The following is a 19520-nucleotide window of genomic DNA, read 5'->3' on the forward strand; positions in this document are numbered from 1 at the left end:
TCTATTGGGATGTGGTGGCTGAAGTTTAAACAGGTAGTTTGCACTTGAAAGTCCTCTGTTGGAGTTAAAGAGTGAACAAGCCAAAGTTTTAATATAGCAATGTGAAAGACAATCTCCAGTTCTAAGAAGCATTTGATTGGAGAATGTTGCTACTGGAGTTGGCTCAATTGGTTATTGAGTTTAGAGAAGCAGTTACCTTTTTACATAGGGACAGTTGGTTTTATATAACTTTTCTGCAGAAAATAAAATAATAAATTAAAATAAGCTGTAGGTTGTGTTTACTCGCATTGCCATTGTCTTATATAAAAATTTGTTAAATATTTGAAATCCAAGACATTTGCAAAAAAAAGGTTCAAAAAGTTACCAAAAAGTAAAAAAACACCTAATTTAATTAATTAATGAATACACATATAATACGTTTCACAATTATTGCCATTGGGATTTCTGGCATTAATGAGACTTTCTAATCAATCCTTGTGACTGACCAGTTTCTGCACTTTTTTTAACTCTATTTATTAAAAATTGTAAAAACAAATTACACTTTTCTACACAGTCACCTACCGATGCATTTATCCCAGCGTCGTACCAACTTTTTAATGGCATCAGAATCAGAATATGTATGTATATATATTAGGGCTGTCGAAGTTAACGCGATAATAACGCATTAACGCAATCTCAATTTAACGAGATTAAAAAAAATAGTGCCGTTAACGCACTAATTACATTACGAGATTTTTTCACTTCTAAAACTAAAGCAATTAATTTTTCACCCACGGGAGACAGATTGAATTATTCTCACTGACCACGCTCACACGCACGTTTAATGTTCTTTAGTTCCGTTTGACAAAAAAAACCCTTAAAAATAGAGCTAACAGTGAAGATAAACCGGTTACAAAAGCAGCGACCGCTGTTTGTGTTCAATACTCTGTTCACAGTGTCGATACAAGTGATTCAGGAGTCGATTCATTGTAAGCGCAGCGTAAATTTCTTTTCTCAGTCATCTCTCCGTGTTTACTGTTATGATGAATGATGCGGTTGTAAATAAACACCAAATACTACAGAACATTTTGTGTGACTCGCTTACCTTATAAAGCTCAGGCTTAATTATACTAGTTATTACCACAGAGCGGGAGTCGACTCAGAGTCGTTTACGATTTACCGAGGTGAACCACGAACGTGCTGATAGAATCGGCTCAGATGGGATCGGACTGTATTATCTTTTTAAAGTAAATATTTCAATCAGCAGAATCGCATCGCATGTATGATGTGCACAACGTTAATGACGTGCGTTTATTAATGAACGTTAACGTTAGCTTGTCAGAAGCTTTCTCAATGATGTCTGTGCGGTGTTTTTTTTTTTTACAATTAGTGATGGCAAGCAACTGTTCCACTGCACTAATTTACACTAAAAACTAAACTATTCCATAATGCTTCAGATTGCATCATTCTAAATAGGTATCGGCGAGTAAAAAAATACATGTACTTGTACTCGGTTGGGAAAAAATGGTATCGATGCATCCCTAGTGAAAACACACTCACTTCGTGTAGAAACGTCCATCAAACCATCGTCACGATACAACCACAGAAAAGTCTGTTACAATAACTACGCATCTGACATATATATGAAGTCAAGGGTCTCTGCTAGATAGTATTACTGCCTAATATGTGAGTGAATAAAACTCCCTTACAGTTTTCTCTTGTCCCAGCAGTTTTTAACATCAGTACATTTAGCATAAAATATGTTCACCATTTTAATTGTAACATTTCACTTAAAATCCTTGTTTTCTATAACATTTACACAGATTTTTTTTTAATGCGATTAATCGCGATTAACTATGTAAAATTCTGAGATTAATCGCGATTAAAAATTTTAATCGTTTGACAGCCCTAATATATATATATATATATATATATATACTGTATATATACATATATATATATATATATATATATAAACATATATTGTCACTGCTGTATTGTTTATTCAAAAATGTTTATTGTTTATATATATATATATATAAACATATAAACAATAAACATTATTGAATAAACAATACAGCAGCGACAAAAAACAGTATAGTATTCAGCAAAGTGTGCAATAAAGATGTACAGTGCACTGACAGACTTCAAGTAAAAAAATAAATTGTGCAATAGAGGTTATTTACATGTAGATAAGGTGCATATGTGAATTGACTGCATACAGGAAAAATGTGGGAGGCACGTGTGAAGTGCAGCATGTATGATAAAATCCAGGTTTATTCTGTTAAAGCGGAGGGATGTGGGAATAGTCTTTGTTAAGTATGGTGATGGCGGTATGTGGTTAAGTATGGTGGTTGGTCCGAGTCTTTAAGGCTCTCACTCTCGGTCTCCACTGAGATGAAAACCACTGGAAAAACGAGTGACCAGGGTGTGTAGAGTCAGCCATGATCTTTCCTGCCCTCTTCCTCATCCTTGAGGAGTACAGATCTTCAAGGGTGGAAAGATGGCAGCCGATGATTTTCTCTGCACATCGCACTGTACGCTGTAGCTAAAAAAAGTTTTGGGTTGAGCGTGTAGCCACTGATGCACCGCTGCTTCTACATCATCGTCACATGAAAATCTTCATTCACAGCTTTTATGAGCGGTCCAAAAAGGTGGAAATCAGATGGTGCTAAATCCGGACTATAAGCTCTCATAGGCTCTCATAGTCTCTCAGACACGACCAATTACTACTCCTCCCACCCTCACAGTTTCCAACCAAAATATGAAAGTGTGGAAACTTTTTGAAGATCTCTCTCGTGTGTGTGTGTGTGTGTGTGTAGTCATGTACAAAGTTAAAAGTAATGTCAATTTATTGTTTTACAGCATGGCTTCCTAATTTTGTCTGCCATAAAATAGAAGCTGCTGGAAGATCTGAAATCATGCAAACTTTACATCACCACTGTCTTAAAGGCTACAATGCAACACAGAAGGACACAGTGCCTATAATAATATTAAATCAAGCAAGCTTTACATCACCACTGTCTTAAAGGCTACAATGCAACACAGAATGACGCAGTGCCCATAATAATAATATCCACGAAGACAATAAACCTACTATTTGATCACTTGGTACTACCTGATTCACAATTTAACATTTATTTGCACAGCTTTTAAATTGCACAATGTCTGAAACTGCACCTTTAGGCTCCCCCCTTTTTAGTTTTTGTTCTGTTAGATGTTTTATTAGATGTCTTATTTTTTAAATTATTATATTCTATTTACTGTATATATATATATATATATATATATATATATATATATATATACAGGGGTTGGACAAAATAACTGAAACACCTGTCATTTTAGTGTGGGAGGTTTCATGGCTAAATTGGACCAGTCTGGTGGCCAATCTTCATTAATTGCACATTGCACCAGTAAGAGCAGAGTGTGAAGGTTCAATTAGCAGGGTAAGAGCACAGTTTTGCTCAAAATATTGCAATGCACACAACATTATGGGTGACATACCAGAGTTCAAAAGAGGACAAATTGTTGGTGCACGTCTTGCTGGCGCATCTGTGACCAAGACAGCAAGTCTTTGTGATGTATCAAGAGCCACGGTATCCAGGGTAATGTCAGCATACCACCAAGAAGGACAAACCACATCCAACAGGATTAACTGTGGACGCAAGAGGAAGCTGTCTGAAAGGGATGTTCGGGTGCTAACCCGGATTGTATCCAAAAAACATAAAACCACGGCTGCCCAAATCACAGCAGAATTAAATGTGCACCTCAACTCTCCTGTTTCCACCAGAACTGTCCGTCGGGAGCTCCACAGGGTCAATATACACGGCCGGGCTGCTATAGCCAAACCTTTGGTCACTCGTGCCAATGCCAAACGTCGGTTTCAATGGTGCAAGGAGTGCAAATCTTGGGCTGTGGACAATGTGAAACATGTATTGTTCTCTGATGAGTCCACCTTTACTGTTTTCCCCACATCCGGGAGAGTTACGGTGTGGAGAAGCCCCAAAGAAGTGTACCACCCAGACTGTTGCATGCCCAGAGTGAAGCATGGGGGTGGATCAGTGATGGTTTGGGCTGCCATATCATGGCATTCCCTTGGCCCAATACTTGTGCTAGATGGGCGCGTCACTGCCAAGGACTACCGAACCATTCTGGAGGACCATGTGCATCCAATGGCGGTGCCGTGTATCAGGATGACAATGCACCAATACACACAGCAAGACTGGTGAAAGATTGGTTTGATGAACATGAAAGTGAAGTTGAACATCTCCCATGGCCTGCACAGTCACCAGATCTAAATATTATTGAGCCACTTTGGGGTGTTTTGGAGAAGCGAGTCAGGAAACGTTTTCCTCCACCAGCATCACGTAGTGACCTGGCCACTATCCTGCAAGAAGAATGGCTTAAAATCCCTCTGACCACTGTGCAGGACTTGTATATGTCATTTCCAAGACGAATTGACGCTGTATTGGCCGCAAAAGGAGGCCCTACACCATACTAATAAATTATTGTGGTCTAAAACCAGGTGTTTCAGTTATTTTGTCCAACCCCTGTATATATACACTGTATATATATATTAGATTTTATATCTTAATTTTTATTCTTCCCTACCTCATTGTAATATTGTTGTGTGATGTTTGTAATAATTGTAATTGCTGCTGCTACACCACAATTTCCCTTCAGGGATCAATAAAGTAAATCAATCAATCAATCAATCAGAAGATCCTGCTGCTGTTTTGACTATAAAAACAAGAACACCCCCCACCCACCCTTCAAAAAAAAGAAAAGAAATGTATAATTTGTATATAAAATAGTATGTGTTTCAGGTATAAAAGAACTGCCATGCCACACATACCCCGTACTACTTTGTGTAAACACTTCACTTTAACTGCATATTTTGTGGCTTCTTGGCAACATTTTCCAACAATCTGTCCAGTAGGGAATATGTTGCTTTATGTTGTGAAATACCTATGATAATTGTTCTTTGAAATTAAGTAAATCTAAATGTTTTTGATGTTCACAACATATGGTTAAATCATTATCTTTGCTGTTTCATTTTTGTTTGTTAAAGACGTTGTACTCTATTTTTGGAGTCTGTACAATGGCTACTGTTCTTGCTTTCTGTCTTCTCGTTTACTCTCGTTTTCTTGCTTTCCACCTGTATTGTGACAGACTCCGCCTGTTTGACAAGGATTGGCTTGTATTTCATACTGACAAGCAGTTTAACAAGTGATCAGGGTCACGTGTTTAAAAGTGCCAACTGGTAGCCAATCAGCGTAATGTATCGCAATATGGGTAGGAAAAAAAACAAGCGAGTCCTGTTGCTCTCCACAGGTGATTGGTAGCACACACCGGCCAATCACAACGCGTCTGATCTCTCGGTGCGAAGTTGTTAACCCCATATCGGACGAGGAGTCTATGTGTAATCATAAAGCGCATTCAGATAGTTTTTGCTCGATAGATAGTTGTTAAAACTGGTTTGGATTTGTTGTTTTTGGTGATATTTGAGGACTGTAGACCGAGGATCTTGTGAAAAATGGCAGGGATGATTCTGCAGCAGATCGTTTGTTGTGTGAACTATGCAGCTTGTCATGTTCCACTGGATTGTCACCATCCACCCTAGTGGTTTAAACTGGTAAGTTGGTCCTTTTGTGTTTTTAGTTTGAAATAATGAGCGTATCTTGGTAAATATTTATGGCTTTATTATAATTCTAGTCTATTATTGTCTGTCACGGCTGAGCAGTTTTACCAAACGTAATGTTAAGATGAGCGTTAGAGCGGAATGTCGGTTGAGAGGGCAATGGTGTCGCTCCTGCTATTACTACCCTTTTTCTTTTCAAAATGTTTGACCTGGCTTGCAAAAAGTGACCATTTTTGGTATGAAACGTACCAAATGTTCTCAAACGCTTGTAACAGTAAAAAAATGGCTTTTGTTACAGTTAAATGGGCTCATTGTATTTGCTTAAGATACTTTGGCTGCGTCCCAAATAGCATTATATGAACTAAATAGTGTGTAAAAATAGAAACGACAGCTATTTTATCGTTCCTATTTCGACAAACTAGTATTTAGTGCACTGTATGGAATTTGGTACGCAACCATATTTCCACACACGAGCTGAAATGCAACACTAGGTGGAAAATAATCCTGTTTTAAATAAGTATTTCACATTTTAGCTTTATATTCCTATTACTAAAGCGATATCCTGGTCTATGTTTGTTGCTTTAGGGAAAATAGATAAAAATGTTGACTTAACTATGTATTTGTTACCACTTTATTCACATTTCCGCCAAACATCTAGGCAGCTTCGTCAAACTTCCATAGTCTTTACTACACTCGAGTGACCACTCATATTACACGCCACATTGTCACAGGATACAATTTTCAATATATATACGTTATTAAATACCTTTAATGTGCTCAATTGTTTTTTTTGTTGTTGTTGTTATTTAATTGTTAAATCCGACTAGGCGGTGACGCCATTAATATTTGCTTCAGCTTCGATAGGCAAATGCAGCAGTGGCCACGATAATACTAATCTATACGCATCTATTATTCCGCAGGATCAACACTATCATTATACAGTTCAAATCTTTTGAATCTATTTGATTTCCACTTGATTTTTCCTGTTGTCTCAACGCCAACTTCTACCATAGCGTTATGTAATTACTGTAGCAAATAACAGCAGCAGCTTTCTCACATAGGCGGGACTACCAGCTACTGTATTCACCAAACACTAATCTTCTTATTAATAAGCATTAACCAATGAATCAACGTGATCACTTCGTACTTTTCGATTCCTGATGATCTACAATTACCCCTAAAATACCAGTGGCGTTCTGATCATGGGCCATGTCCTCAGGATCTTAATCTCAGATCCTCGCCCAACACACAGCATGATTCTCAGTTCTGCCCCAGTTTTCTCTGATGCAGTGGGGGAGGGGTGGAGGTCGCTTTTTGGCTTTTGGAGCCACACAGTCTGGGTGTGCAGAAGATCTATTCAAATGAAAGGCTTGAAAGTTACCCAGGGGTTTAAAGATCCCACCTATATTTCAGGAACTCTTAAAAAAAAAAAAAGGAAGAAAAAAATGCAGGTTTTGTAGCACATTGTTAAAGGGTGTTTATGTTAACTGCCTGATAAAGAGAGAGTAGGACACAATGTACATGTATAAAAGTATTAGTTACTCCTTTTTGGCAGTAAAATTTTATTTTCATATTTCAATTTTCATATTATTTATTACAGTCCAAATGTTCTGTACAACAGATATTTAATGTGAATATACTTCACAAACATATTCTGGCATAAAGTTCACACAGTGAATCAAGGAATTTGGTTTTTAGTTAAATTTTCAGAACCATAAATATAAATTAAATTAAGTCACACACTTAAAAACAGACCTATAAAATAAATTAAATAAATGCTTCGTCTCTACTGCTATTATAACTTTCTATTTTCCTGTAGTTTATCAGTTAATATTTTCATTTATATCCAGTCACATTTTGAGTCATTAAGTATAATCATCTGGTATAGCACTATTTTAGTGACTTTTTGTAGCTTTTAAGAGTTTACATGTCACTGTATTTTTGGTACTCATAAATAAATAAAAAAATGCACAATGTGACCTTTTTTCCAAGCCCTATGTAAATGTATCAGAACTTTATACAATGTGCAAGCAAAAGATTTTATGCAAGAAAACTCCATACAAAATGTTAGTTTTTACACAAAGTGGTCGATATTTCTGTTAATCTGAGTGAATTAAATCATATTGGAGAGTTACAAAGCCATGAGAAGTGATTTTAGGATGAGGAAACTGCTATATAAATTGCAAACCTGACCAAGATAAGTTATTATTTAGATTTCTTTCCTATGTTAAAGTGACCTATAATCTGTGCAATTCAGTTGTGTTCAGAATGAACCAATCACATTCAAACTCACGTTAAATAGTAAACAGCACCAGCCATCAATTAAAGTAACTCATTAACCTCATATAAAGTTAGTTTATTTTAGTATGATTGTCCTGACTCTGGACATTGACTTAGTTGCATCTTGAAGCAAAAGCCATGGTCAGCAAAAGCACTGGCAAACCATTAAAATTATATAATTGTTGAAAGGTATCAGTCAGGAAAGGGGGACAAAAAAGTTTCAAGGTGTTACACACATCATGGAACACAGTGAATATTGGCCATCAACAAGTATATAGATTATGGACCAGCGGTGACATTACCAAGAACTGGACGTCTCTTCAAACTAATGACAAGACAAAAAGAAATCTGATCTGAGAGGCTGTCAAGAGGCCTACAGCAACATTACATGAGCTGCAAAAATTTCTGGCGAGTACTGTTTGTGTACTAAATGTGACAGCAATCTCCTGTGTTGGGCTGTGGAGTAGAGTGGCAAGAAAAACATCCAGGCCCAGCTCATTTTGCAAAAACCTGCAAGTCTGCCGCAAACATGTGGTAAAATGTATTATGTTGTAATGAGGCCAAGGCTGAACTTATGGCCATAATTCCGAAAGGTATGCTTGGTGCAAAAACAACACTGCACATCACCCAAAATACATACCCACAGTGAAGCATGGTGGTGGCAGCATTATCCTTCAGGCCTGGTTTTCTTCAGTTGGAACTGGGGTGAAGGGAATTATGAACAGCTCCAAATATCAGTGAATTCTTTGACACAAAACCTTTCGGGCTCTGCTAAAAAGGTGAATATTAAGAGGAATTTCACTTCTCAGCACAACAACCCAAAGCATACCTCCACATCAACAAAAGAATGGCTTCACCAGAAGATGATCAAGGTTTTGGAATGGCCCAGTCAGATCCCGGACCTAAATCTGTGAGGTGACCTAAAGAAGGCTGTACACAGCAGATTTGAAGTGCTTTTGCAATGAAGAGTGGGCAGGAATTGCCAAGTCAAGACATGCCCTGCTGATAGACTCCTACACAAAAAACCTGAATGCTGTCAAAGTGAAAAGTTGATTCAAGAAAGTATTAGTTTAAAAAAAAAAAAAAAAGATTTCAGTTAAAAGGCCAAAACCTGGTATTTTAATAGGGTTGTGTAGACTAATATATCCACTGTACACTTTTACCTTAATCTCTCTCAACAAAAAGGCATGTTTGCCTGCAGAATTTCTGCTAACTGTCTTTGTAATCTCTAGAGAAAATCCCAGTTGATCAGCAAATATTTGGCCAATTCAAAACAGCCTGTCTGGCACTAAACATGCCGTGGTCAAGGTCATGATCTGATCACTTTTGTGTTTTGATGTAAACATACAGTGGAACATCTGAGTGCTTGGACAGATGGGGCAATTTTTGGAATCTGTTAAAGACTCAAGAGCAGCACAGTTTCTGTAAATTAATAATCAATTGTTATTAGAGTTTTTATTTCATTGCATCAATATGAGATCGATAGTAAAACACAACTGAGGGGCATGCTAATAGAAATAGTACAAAATGCACACATCCACTGTTTGTGACTAGTTAGAGGAAATAATATTGTCCCTGTTTGCTTTTGTGGGGAAAAAAGGCTTTTTTTTTTCTACACTGATGTTTATTTTACATGTTCCTCTATGGGTCATTTGTTATTTCTTTACTGGCTAGACCGCTCAGACCAGTGTTTCAGATTATAAATCATTACACATTTGCTGAGTATCTGCCAAATGACTGAAAGCAAATGTTAATAGTAAAATTTCACCCGAAAGCAAAACGTGCCCACTGTTTTCACCATCCAAAACATAAAGGCAGATGTCCAAAAACCCAATGTGTTGCCATGAATTAAAAGGGCCAGATTTTAAAACGTAGATTGAGCCTCATCTTACAGAAGTTACGTTTTGTATTCAGTAATTAAAGTGCATATGATTTTGTAATTATTATAAATATTCTCACTGTGACAGTGCCATTAATGCATTGTAAATGTGTAATAATCCTCTTCAGTTAAAAGTCAACAGTTACCTGTTACTAATAGTGACGATAAATGATGCATGTTAATTCATTTTATATAGCTCTCCAAACAAAGGCAACCATAGCAAGGAAAATGATCTGAAATGCATTAATAAGAACCAGGCTCAAAAGGAAAACCGATGCTACTCTGGGCGACGCTGTGTACAAAGGTTACATTTTTAGTTATAGACAGGCGGGACGAAAGCAACCTAACATTCCAGTTTACCATAGTTCTGGCCATAAACCTCAAGATCTGCACATTGCTTGAATTTTAAAACCATGTTCCAAACATTTTTAAGGCGTTTAAGAGTTGTATAGTTAAATAACAAACAATAAATTGGGTGGACTTAAACTAATGCATAATAATATTCCATTTTTGTCATTGTACAATGACAGATATTTATTCCTGTATTTAAAAGCTTTATTTGCAAGATTTTCTCCATCCAGATATGAGCTACAACTGATACTGTGTTGATAGGTACAATTGAATTATTGTATAAAAATGCACATTGATAATTGAAAATACATCTGATTCATTATCATCAACCACTTTATCCTATTTATAGTCACAGTAGGTTCAGTTCACCCAGAAACGCTGGGCATAAGGCCGAAATACACTGGACAGGGTGCCAAGTCATCACAAAGCTTCGGCCACCCCTTTTATAATCTCTTAAGTTTCTGGATGTTTAGGGCTTATTAGGTTAATTATCTGATTGTAGTAGTTTAATAAATGACAGTACAGGAATGTCTTTGCCAGTCGGTGCATCTGCTTCTTTTATGAAGGGACGAACAATTAAGAACCAGCTACCATATGTGGCCAAATGTATGTGGATACCTGAACAGGACCTTGTTAAACATTCTATTTCAAAAACCATGTAGTATGCAGCTGTACCAGCCTCCACTTTTTGGAAAGGACTTTCACAAGATTTTGGAGTCTGTCAAAAGAGCATTTGTGAGGTCAACACCAGTGTTTAGTCTAATTTAAAGTCCACAATTGTTTAATGGAGTTCAGGTCAGGGCTCTGTACAGGCTACTGGAGTTTCTCCACACTAAAATGATCAAACCATGTCTTCATGGACCACATTTTGTGCACAGGGGCACAGTCAGTCAGAAACAGGATTGGGTTTAGATCAAGGACGGATTAAGGATAGTCTGGGCCCCTGGGCAAAACTGCTTGAAATTGCTTGTCTTAAATTTAAATAATTGCAAAATTGCTAAATTAATTTGTGTCTCTGCGCTTAAGAGAAATTGAACATAATAATTTTGAAACAATACAAATTCAGAAACATTAAGTAAGGGCCTGAATCGCATATTTGCAACAAAACGTCTGTTATGAAATATGGTAGCTTGCCTGGCAATTTGTAGGTCCCTAGAAAGTCAAGGAGCCATGGTAAACGACTTCTATGGAAGTCAAGGGCCCCATAGCAGGGGCCCTCGTGATCAAGGGCCCTCTAATGGTATGCCCTGCTCTTCTCTAGGGCCCCCTGGTAGGGGCTCTCATAACCAGGGCCCTCTAAAAATATGCCCCCCTCTTTCCTAGGACCCTTAATAGCCAGAAGTCGAAGTCAGAGCAGTGCCACAACGCCTCATCCATTTTCATAAGGGGCCCAAAAGCATGGCTAGGGCCCCCAAGAGGCCCTGGGGTCAAAGTCCCTAATAGTCAGAGGATCCTTAAAATGGAGGACTCTAGGAAATAAAAATATATTGTATCATAAATGTTGATAGGCATCGCAAAATGTTTTGGGCCAGGGCCCCCCCGGGGCCCCCTGACCTCAAGGGCCCCTGGGCACTGGCCCGGTCAGTAATCCAGCCATGGTTTAGATGCATAAATAGGTAAAAAACTGTGATGCTAAAAAACCTGAACTCTTTTGCAAGATACATTCTGGTAACAAGCAGTTCCGTGTTTACCCAGCAGAGTGCGACATGTAGCTTGTGTTAGTAGAGCTTGACATGAATCATAGCACTGATTTTTTTTATTGCCCTTATACAAGAAATATAATCAGCTTTCTGGTTGCATTTTTTTTTAATTGTGGTTGACTTAAAAATTAAACCAAATTAAGTATTATAATCTGTGATAGTAGGAGACTAATGTGATAGAAGATACACTATTAATGTATACTGATGTATCATGGGCATATAATGTTTGTCTAAAAAATTTTTTTTTTACATATAAGTAATATTTTGGGCGACACGGTGGCTAAGTGGGTAGCACTGTCGCCTCACAGCAAGAAGGTCCTGGGTTCGATCCCAGGTTCAGATGGGGATGCAAAATACACGGGCCCTTTCTGTGTGGAGTTTGCAGGTTCTCCCCGTGCCTGAGTGCTCCGGTTTCCTCCCACAGTCCAAAGACATGCAAGTGAGGTAAATTGGAGATACTAAATTGTCCATGACTGTGTTTAATAAAACCTTGTGAACTGATAAACCGTATGTTATGAGTAACTACTGTTCCTGTCATGAATGTAACCAAAGTGTAAAACATGATGTTAAAATCATAATAAAACAAAACAAAGTAATATTTTACTCGAAATCCCACAATGCATTGCAGTAGGTTAGTGTCCAAGTAATGTAGGCTTGTAATCATATAGATAAAACGTTTTTGAGAAATATTAAAAATTGGATCGTTATATATTAAATAATTTAATATAAATGATTAACTCAACAATTTGATACTACTATGCAACTTTACTATCTACTATATTATAGGTCACTAACTGTACTACTGAGGTTTTCTGAAGTACTTATATTAAACATTTTATCAGACACACCACGACACAGTGGCTCAGTGGGTAGCACTGTCGCCTCACAGCAAGAAGGTCCTGGGTTCGATCCCCAGGTGGGGCGGTCCGGGTCCTTTCTGTGTGGAGTTGGAACGTTCTGCCTGTGTCTGCATGGGTTTCCTCCGGGAGCTCTGGTTTCCTCCCACAGTCCAAAAACATGCAAGTGAGGTAAATTGGAGATACAAAATTGTCCATGACGGTGTATGATATTAAACTTGTGTAATGAGTAACTACCGTTTCTGTCATGAATGTATCCAAATTGTGTAAAACATGACGTTAAAATCCTAATAAATTAATAAATAAGCAGACACACCAACTAAATGTACATAATTACAGTAAAAAGACCAAGCTAACAGTGTGTTTGGTGTTAACTAACAGTAAGATTTAAACGTTTTTAATACCATGTATGTAATACAAGAGCTTTAAAAACTCTGGGACAGTTTTTGTGCTTTTTAAGGCAATCCAGTGTTATTGGTCTTTTTTCACTAATAATGTTATGGGAGGATAATGCAGAGATAACTGGACCAATGACATTGCTATATCTGTATCAAGTGGGTCAATAACCATATTTCCCCAGACTTCTTTACATGGTCATGTGCAGGGTTTTTCAAACCCTGGAATGGGACCCGAAAAAAATGGTTCGCAGAGAAAAATAATAGTGATTAAATAAACTTGTCCCTGAATGCCCCCTTGTGGAGGCTTTATGTTACATCTTGTAAACTACAGAGAGAGTAAGATGCATTGCTTGTGTTGCCTGGGTCGTGTACAAAATCATGGACAAAATGAGACTGCTTGAAGAAAAAAGATTGAAAACCCCTGGTTATATGAATAGCCTGTTTTTTCAAAAGTCTTAAAAATGATCAGTGATTTACCTAATGTCCATCTCTCTATGCAATGATTCACAAAGGATGTGTTTACATGGACACTAATAATCTGATTACTCAACTGGTAGTTTACAGCATACTTACGTAATATTCATTCGATTAAGGTCTTAGTTTAAATATGAGTAATCTTGAATTTCGGCACAGTAATCGGTTTATAAATTTACAGGTAATCCAGATTGCGATCAGATTTTAATATCTGTGCATGTTGTACATACTGATTGTGTGTATTTAGAAAATAGTGTATACCATCAGTACACATACACTGCCTGTGTTGATGTGCATGCAATTGCATTTTAATGTCTTACGGTGCTGTGTTTAAATGCATGTTTAAATACCTGCAGACTGTGATAGCCTGTCAGACTAACACTAGTTCAGGTTTAACAATCAGGATTTACCTAAGAGTTACTATTCATGCTGTAACTACTACGCTTTTTGCAAATGTTTTAGTCTTGCGAAATAGCAATACACTTTCATACATGTTCAGTCAACACATGCATACCTTGGCAAATAAAAATATTTCAACATTTTGAACAGCATTCAACAGTTTGGATAGCTGTAACATCAATCGAATTTTCAGTGATTCATCGAGGCGAACTGTCACTTGTTTTACGTTTATGCTGTCCTTCATTGAACGAGCAGCATTTTGCACAAAATGCAACCACAAAAAAGCCGAAATAAATAACTGAAATAGCCAAAAATAAATAACTAAAATAAAAATAAGGTGTCAGTGGTGTACTAACATACAGGGGTTGGACAAAATAACTGAAACACCTGGTTTTAGACCACAATAATTTATTAGTATGGTGTAGGGCCTCCTTTTGCGGCCAATACAGCGTCAATTCGTCTTGGAAATGACATATACAAGTCCTGCACAGTGGTCAGAGGGATTTTAAGCCATTCTTCTTGCAGGATAGTGGCCAGGTCACTACGTGATGCTGGTGGAGGAAAACGTTTCCTGACTCGCTTCTCCAAAACACCCCAAAGTGGCTCAATAATATTTAGATCTGGTGACTGTGCAGGCCATGGGAGATGTTCAACTTCACTTTCATGTTCATCAAACCAATCTTTCACCAGTCTTGCTGTGTGTATTGGTGCATTGTCATCCTGATACACGGCACCGCCTTCAGGATACAATGTTTGAACCATTGGATGCACATGGTCCTCCAGAATGGTTCGGTAGTCCTTGGCAGTGACGCGCCCATCTAGCACAAGTATTGGGCCAAGGGAATGCCATGATATGGCAGCCCAAACCATCACTGATCCACCCCCATGCTTCACTCTGGGCATGCAACAGTCTGGGTGGTACGTAGGGCTGTCGCGCTAACCGCAATTTTGAAATATCGCGGTATAGACCAGCCAACCGCAGGGCATGCCAAGCAACCGCCACACCGCGATATTCACGTTTTTTTTGTTGTTGTTGCAGGGTCCATCTTGTTTTTCGCTTACAATCGGGCATAATAAATGTTAAATAAATTCATAATGAAAAAGAGCTAAGTGCGTCATTTTCCTGCAAACTGTTCACATGCGTTGCTGCTGAGTGTCAGGCTTTGTGTTTTAAGATGGAAACACTAGACGGTTTTCCATCCACCAACTTTTTGCGAATTTTGAAAACTGCGCATTAAAACACCTGGATGGAAAAGCTAAAAATGCGAAAAACGACCCAAATATCGCAAAAAAAAGTTTTCACGCTTCAACGAGGTGGAAAAGTTAGAATATCGCATCGCCGAAATGCGAAAAAAGGGGATGGAAACGGGTTTTGCGAATAAACGATGACGTTTCAAGCTCTAAGTCACACACACACGCATATATATATATATATATATTTTCAAACTGAATCACTGTCAACGTGTGTAGTGTACCTGAAAAGGTGTGATGTTTTAATAACTGCTGCGTTATGTGCGCTGCTGAGAAAGCCAACACATACATCACGAATCAACAACTGGTCATCCACAAGTGCCTGCAAAACAATCAATGGCCATCCCTTCTATGTACATAGCCCCTGTACCCGACTGCTGGAGGGAGGATTGGAATGTGTGTACCATCCAGTGCAGCGTACACCTGTGGTATATGATGCGCTGCGTAATTACGCGGTGCTATTTCTTCTGCCTCCTGCGCATTTGGTAATACGACGTAATGTTTAATTGGTTTTGATGTTATTGCTTGGCATACAGCGTATACACTATGGTGAACTGTTGTTACGCTCACGCCGAACGTCTCGCCCACTACTACTTGTATAAGGCAATAGCAATCCTCTTTTCAGTTGGCACGGGTGGCCGGTGACTGTAAACTTTTGGCTCTACAGATGACCCGATCATAGCTCATCAAAGGCTGATTTTGACATTCTGAAATTCTTGATCCAAAGCTCGTTTGAAAAATGGTTCTGCACGATGTGCTCCCAAAATTGTTTAGTGCGTTTTACGTTCCCAGATGCGAGGTGAACGTCGCCGTGGCACGGAGATTTGAGCCCACATTAGACGGGCCATTGCTCGTTCTGCCCGACGTCTCTCACGTCATGTAAAGGTTTTTTCACATAACTGTAGTTGATGGAAACGCAACATTTTCCGCTTTTTTTTTCTGCCGATATTTCATAAATGCGCATTACACTTGCGAAATGTTTGGATGGAAACGGTTAATGGCAACAGGAATTACAGGCAAGTTTATTAATGATCAAATTGAGTTCACACTCAATAAAAACTTGTAATTTAGACTATATTCAAACCTTAAAAAAGCCTTGGCGAACTAAAACACTTAATGGCGGTTAATATGGCATTGCAGCCTGCAAATATTCTCTTGCTGGCTTGCTGAAATGATTTAAATGTATTTTTTTGTTGAATAAAAATGTATTGAAACTAATAATAACTTAAAATGTAGTATTATTTTATATATTATATTGTTATGTTAATTATACCTACTAAATAGATATTTAATAGTGGCGCAATAACCAGGCTAGATTTGCTTTGATCTGTAAAGTCGCATGCAGGATCAGTACACGTGTGAATTAGTGCAACATCGGTAACGCCGGGAACATCTCTACCCCACTCAGATCCTCTCTAAACCACATCAGATGAACATGTTGGTTCTTCTAGCGCGCATGATAACGCAGGTTTAAACTCTTACAGACTCTATTCTTTATTCTATTTTTTTTACCATATTTTGATTAGATGTGCATTTAAAATATTTAGCCTAAACACTTTTTTGTCGTTTCACAGTGTATATCTAGCCTAGGCTAGAAGCTTAATTTAAACCTTTTTTAATAGAGAAAAGACGCACATCCCTGCTCTGTTCTGTATTTAACAATAAACACACATTTGATTGGTCTTAAAGCTGTCTCATCTTTGTCATTATAAAGCAATAATATACCGAATCATAGCCTAACAATAAAGCTTGTTTATATAGCTCTAAAATCCAGATAAATTAAGTCATTTTCAAAAAAAAAAAATAAATGGCGATATTATCGCATACCGCGATATTAAGACAGGCTGAATATCGCAAGGGGAAATTCTTTCACCGCGACAGCCCTAGTGGTACGCTTCTTTGGGGCTTCTCCACACCGTAACTCTCCCGAATGTGGGGAAAACAGTAAAGGTGGACTCATCAGAGAACAATACATGTTTCACATTGTCCACAGCCCAAGATTTGCGCTCCTTGCACCATTGAAACCGACGTTTGGCATTGGCACGAGTGACCAAAGGTTTGGCTATAGCAGCCCGGCCGTGTATATTGACCCTGTGGAGCTCCCGACGGACAGTTCTGGTGGAAACAGGAGAGTTCAGGTGCACATTTAATTCTGCCGTGATTTGGGCAGCCGTGGTTTTATGTTTTTTGGATACAATCCGGGTTAGCACCCGAACATCCCTTTCAGACAGCTTCCTCTTGCGTCCACAGTTAATCCTGTTGGATGTGGTTTGTCCTTCTTGGTGGTATGCTGACATTACCCTGGATACCGTGGCTCTTGATACATCACAAAGACTTGCTGTCTTGGTCACAGATGCGCCAGCAAGACGTGCACCAACAATTTGTCCTCTTTTGAACTCTGGTATGTCACCCATAATGTTGTGTGCATTGCAATATTTTGAGCAAAACTGTGCTCTTACCCTGCTAATTGAACCTTCACACTCTGCTCTTACTGGTTCAATGTGCAATTAATGAAGATTGGCCACCAGACTGGTCCAATTTAGCCATGAAACCTCCCACACTAAAATGACAGGTGTTTCAGTTTCATTATACCAAACCCTGTAGGTGTCAGTGATGCACTGATGTATTTTTTGTTTACATTATAAATCCATTTCGGAATGGCCTGTGTCAACTTTTGAGTTTATACATAATAATAATACATAATTGGATTACCTGAAGTCACGTGAACTTCATTAGATTATTGTCACAATTTAACGGTGTCGCCACTCCTTGGGATTTGGGGATTTTGCCAAGTAATCTTGGGATTTTTAATTTGCATTCAAGCAATTAAAATCTGCATGCAATTTTATGGTCTACAGTCATAAATAAGGATATCGCTGGCCATTTCTACGACTACTGTACATTTATTTCTTTACTTACTTACATTTATTTTGGACGCGAGAACATGACGCCACGTGTTGTCATCCGTGCATTTTACTTGCGTTTTTTGGTAATTGTTGTGATAGATTGTAGGAATAAATCTGCGTAGAATAAATTGTAAAGATCGTGAAGATGCCATTCAGAAGCAGTGGCAGCAGTCAGAAACAATTATTGTTGTTACTGGACTGAGTCTGATAGTGATAGCAAATTAGATTAGACCGGACACTCAGGGTTTAAAAGACATTAAAAAAAATTTATATTGCAATTTGTAAATATGAATACTGAAATGATCCCGCTTTTTCTGTCAGTTAACTTGGGTTTTTTGTTTTTGTGAATAATTGTGAAAATATGTTAAATAAATCTTCACAATTTTGTGGTTTTCAGTTACTTGGGATTGTTAGTACAGTCTTGGAATTTTTGTGGCAAGATCTTGGGAATTAAAATGTAGAGTGGCAACAGTGCAATTTAACTATTGTGCAGGTAAATTTAGTTTTGCTAAGGTTTTGCTAACCAAGTGTCTAAAATTAAGGAACTATTTTATTGAGAAATACTTGACAATGGGCATAAACATTTAAATATTCAGTCGTTTACTTGTTGCAGTTAAAATTGTTGTAAAGCACAATCACAACCCCACTCAACCCTGACTGACGAGATGATAATTGGTTGATGGATCATTCTCCAGTGGTTATGGCATGTCGGTGTGTCTTGTGAAAGTATAGTAGTTACAGCAGTGTTGTTGATTGGAAACACTTTACTGTCATTGCTAGCAGGAGGTTTATAGTGCTCCAATTAAAAGTTTATTCTGTGATCAGAAGTGTTTGCTAATAAAAGGCTTGAAAATTATTACTAATTATGCACACATGCATAGCTTATGTAGTGATTAAGTACCATATAGGTGCATCAGTATATAAAGTGTGGGGTTTTTGTAAATAATTGTGAAAATATGTTATATAAATCTTCACAATTTTGTGGTTTTCAGTTACTTGGGATTGTTAGTCTTGGGATTTTTTGTGGCAAGATCTTGGGAATTCTTGGGAATTAAAATGTATAGTGGCAACAGTGCAATTTAACTACTGTGCAGGTAAATTTAGTCTTGCTAAGGTTTTGCTAACCAAGTGCCAAGATAATTAAGGAGCTATTTTATTGAGAAGAAATATTTGACAATGGGCATAAACATTTAAATATTCGGTCGTTGACTTGTTGCAGTTAAAATTGTTGTAAAGCAGCAATAATAACACGAAAAATTCAATTTATTTATAAAGCACATTTAAAAGCCGAAGCTAACCAAAGTGCTGTACAGCAGAATACAACAATAAAAGAAAATACATATATATATATAAATATACATTGTTAGATTAATAAATATAGAATATACAAAAAAAAACAAAA

General features: G+C 37.7%; 1 protein-coding gene across 1 annotated transcript in view; it reads left to right on the forward strand.

Annotated features, from left to right (window-relative positions):
• Positions 1 to 16095, forward strand: part of si:ch211-27e6.1 (serine/threonine-protein kinase H1) — a 52572-nt gene extending 36477 nt beyond the window's left edge. The window contains exon 5 of the mRNA XM_063003937.1: positions 16005 to 16095. Coding sequence (XP_062860007.1) covers positions 16005 to 16095 — 91 coding nt within the window. The remainder of the gene's footprint in view (positions 1 to 16004) is intronic.
• The last annotated feature ends 3425 nt before the right edge of the window (positions 16096 to 19520 follow it).

The sequence above is a fragment of the Trichomycterus rosablanca genome, chromosome 10 (genome assembly GCF_030014385.1).
Source record: "Trichomycterus rosablanca isolate fTriRos1 chromosome 10, fTriRos1.hap1, whole genome shotgun sequence".
NCBI classification, from domain to species: domain Eukaryota; kingdom Metazoa; phylum Chordata; class Actinopteri; order Siluriformes; family Trichomycteridae; genus Trichomycterus; species Trichomycterus rosablanca.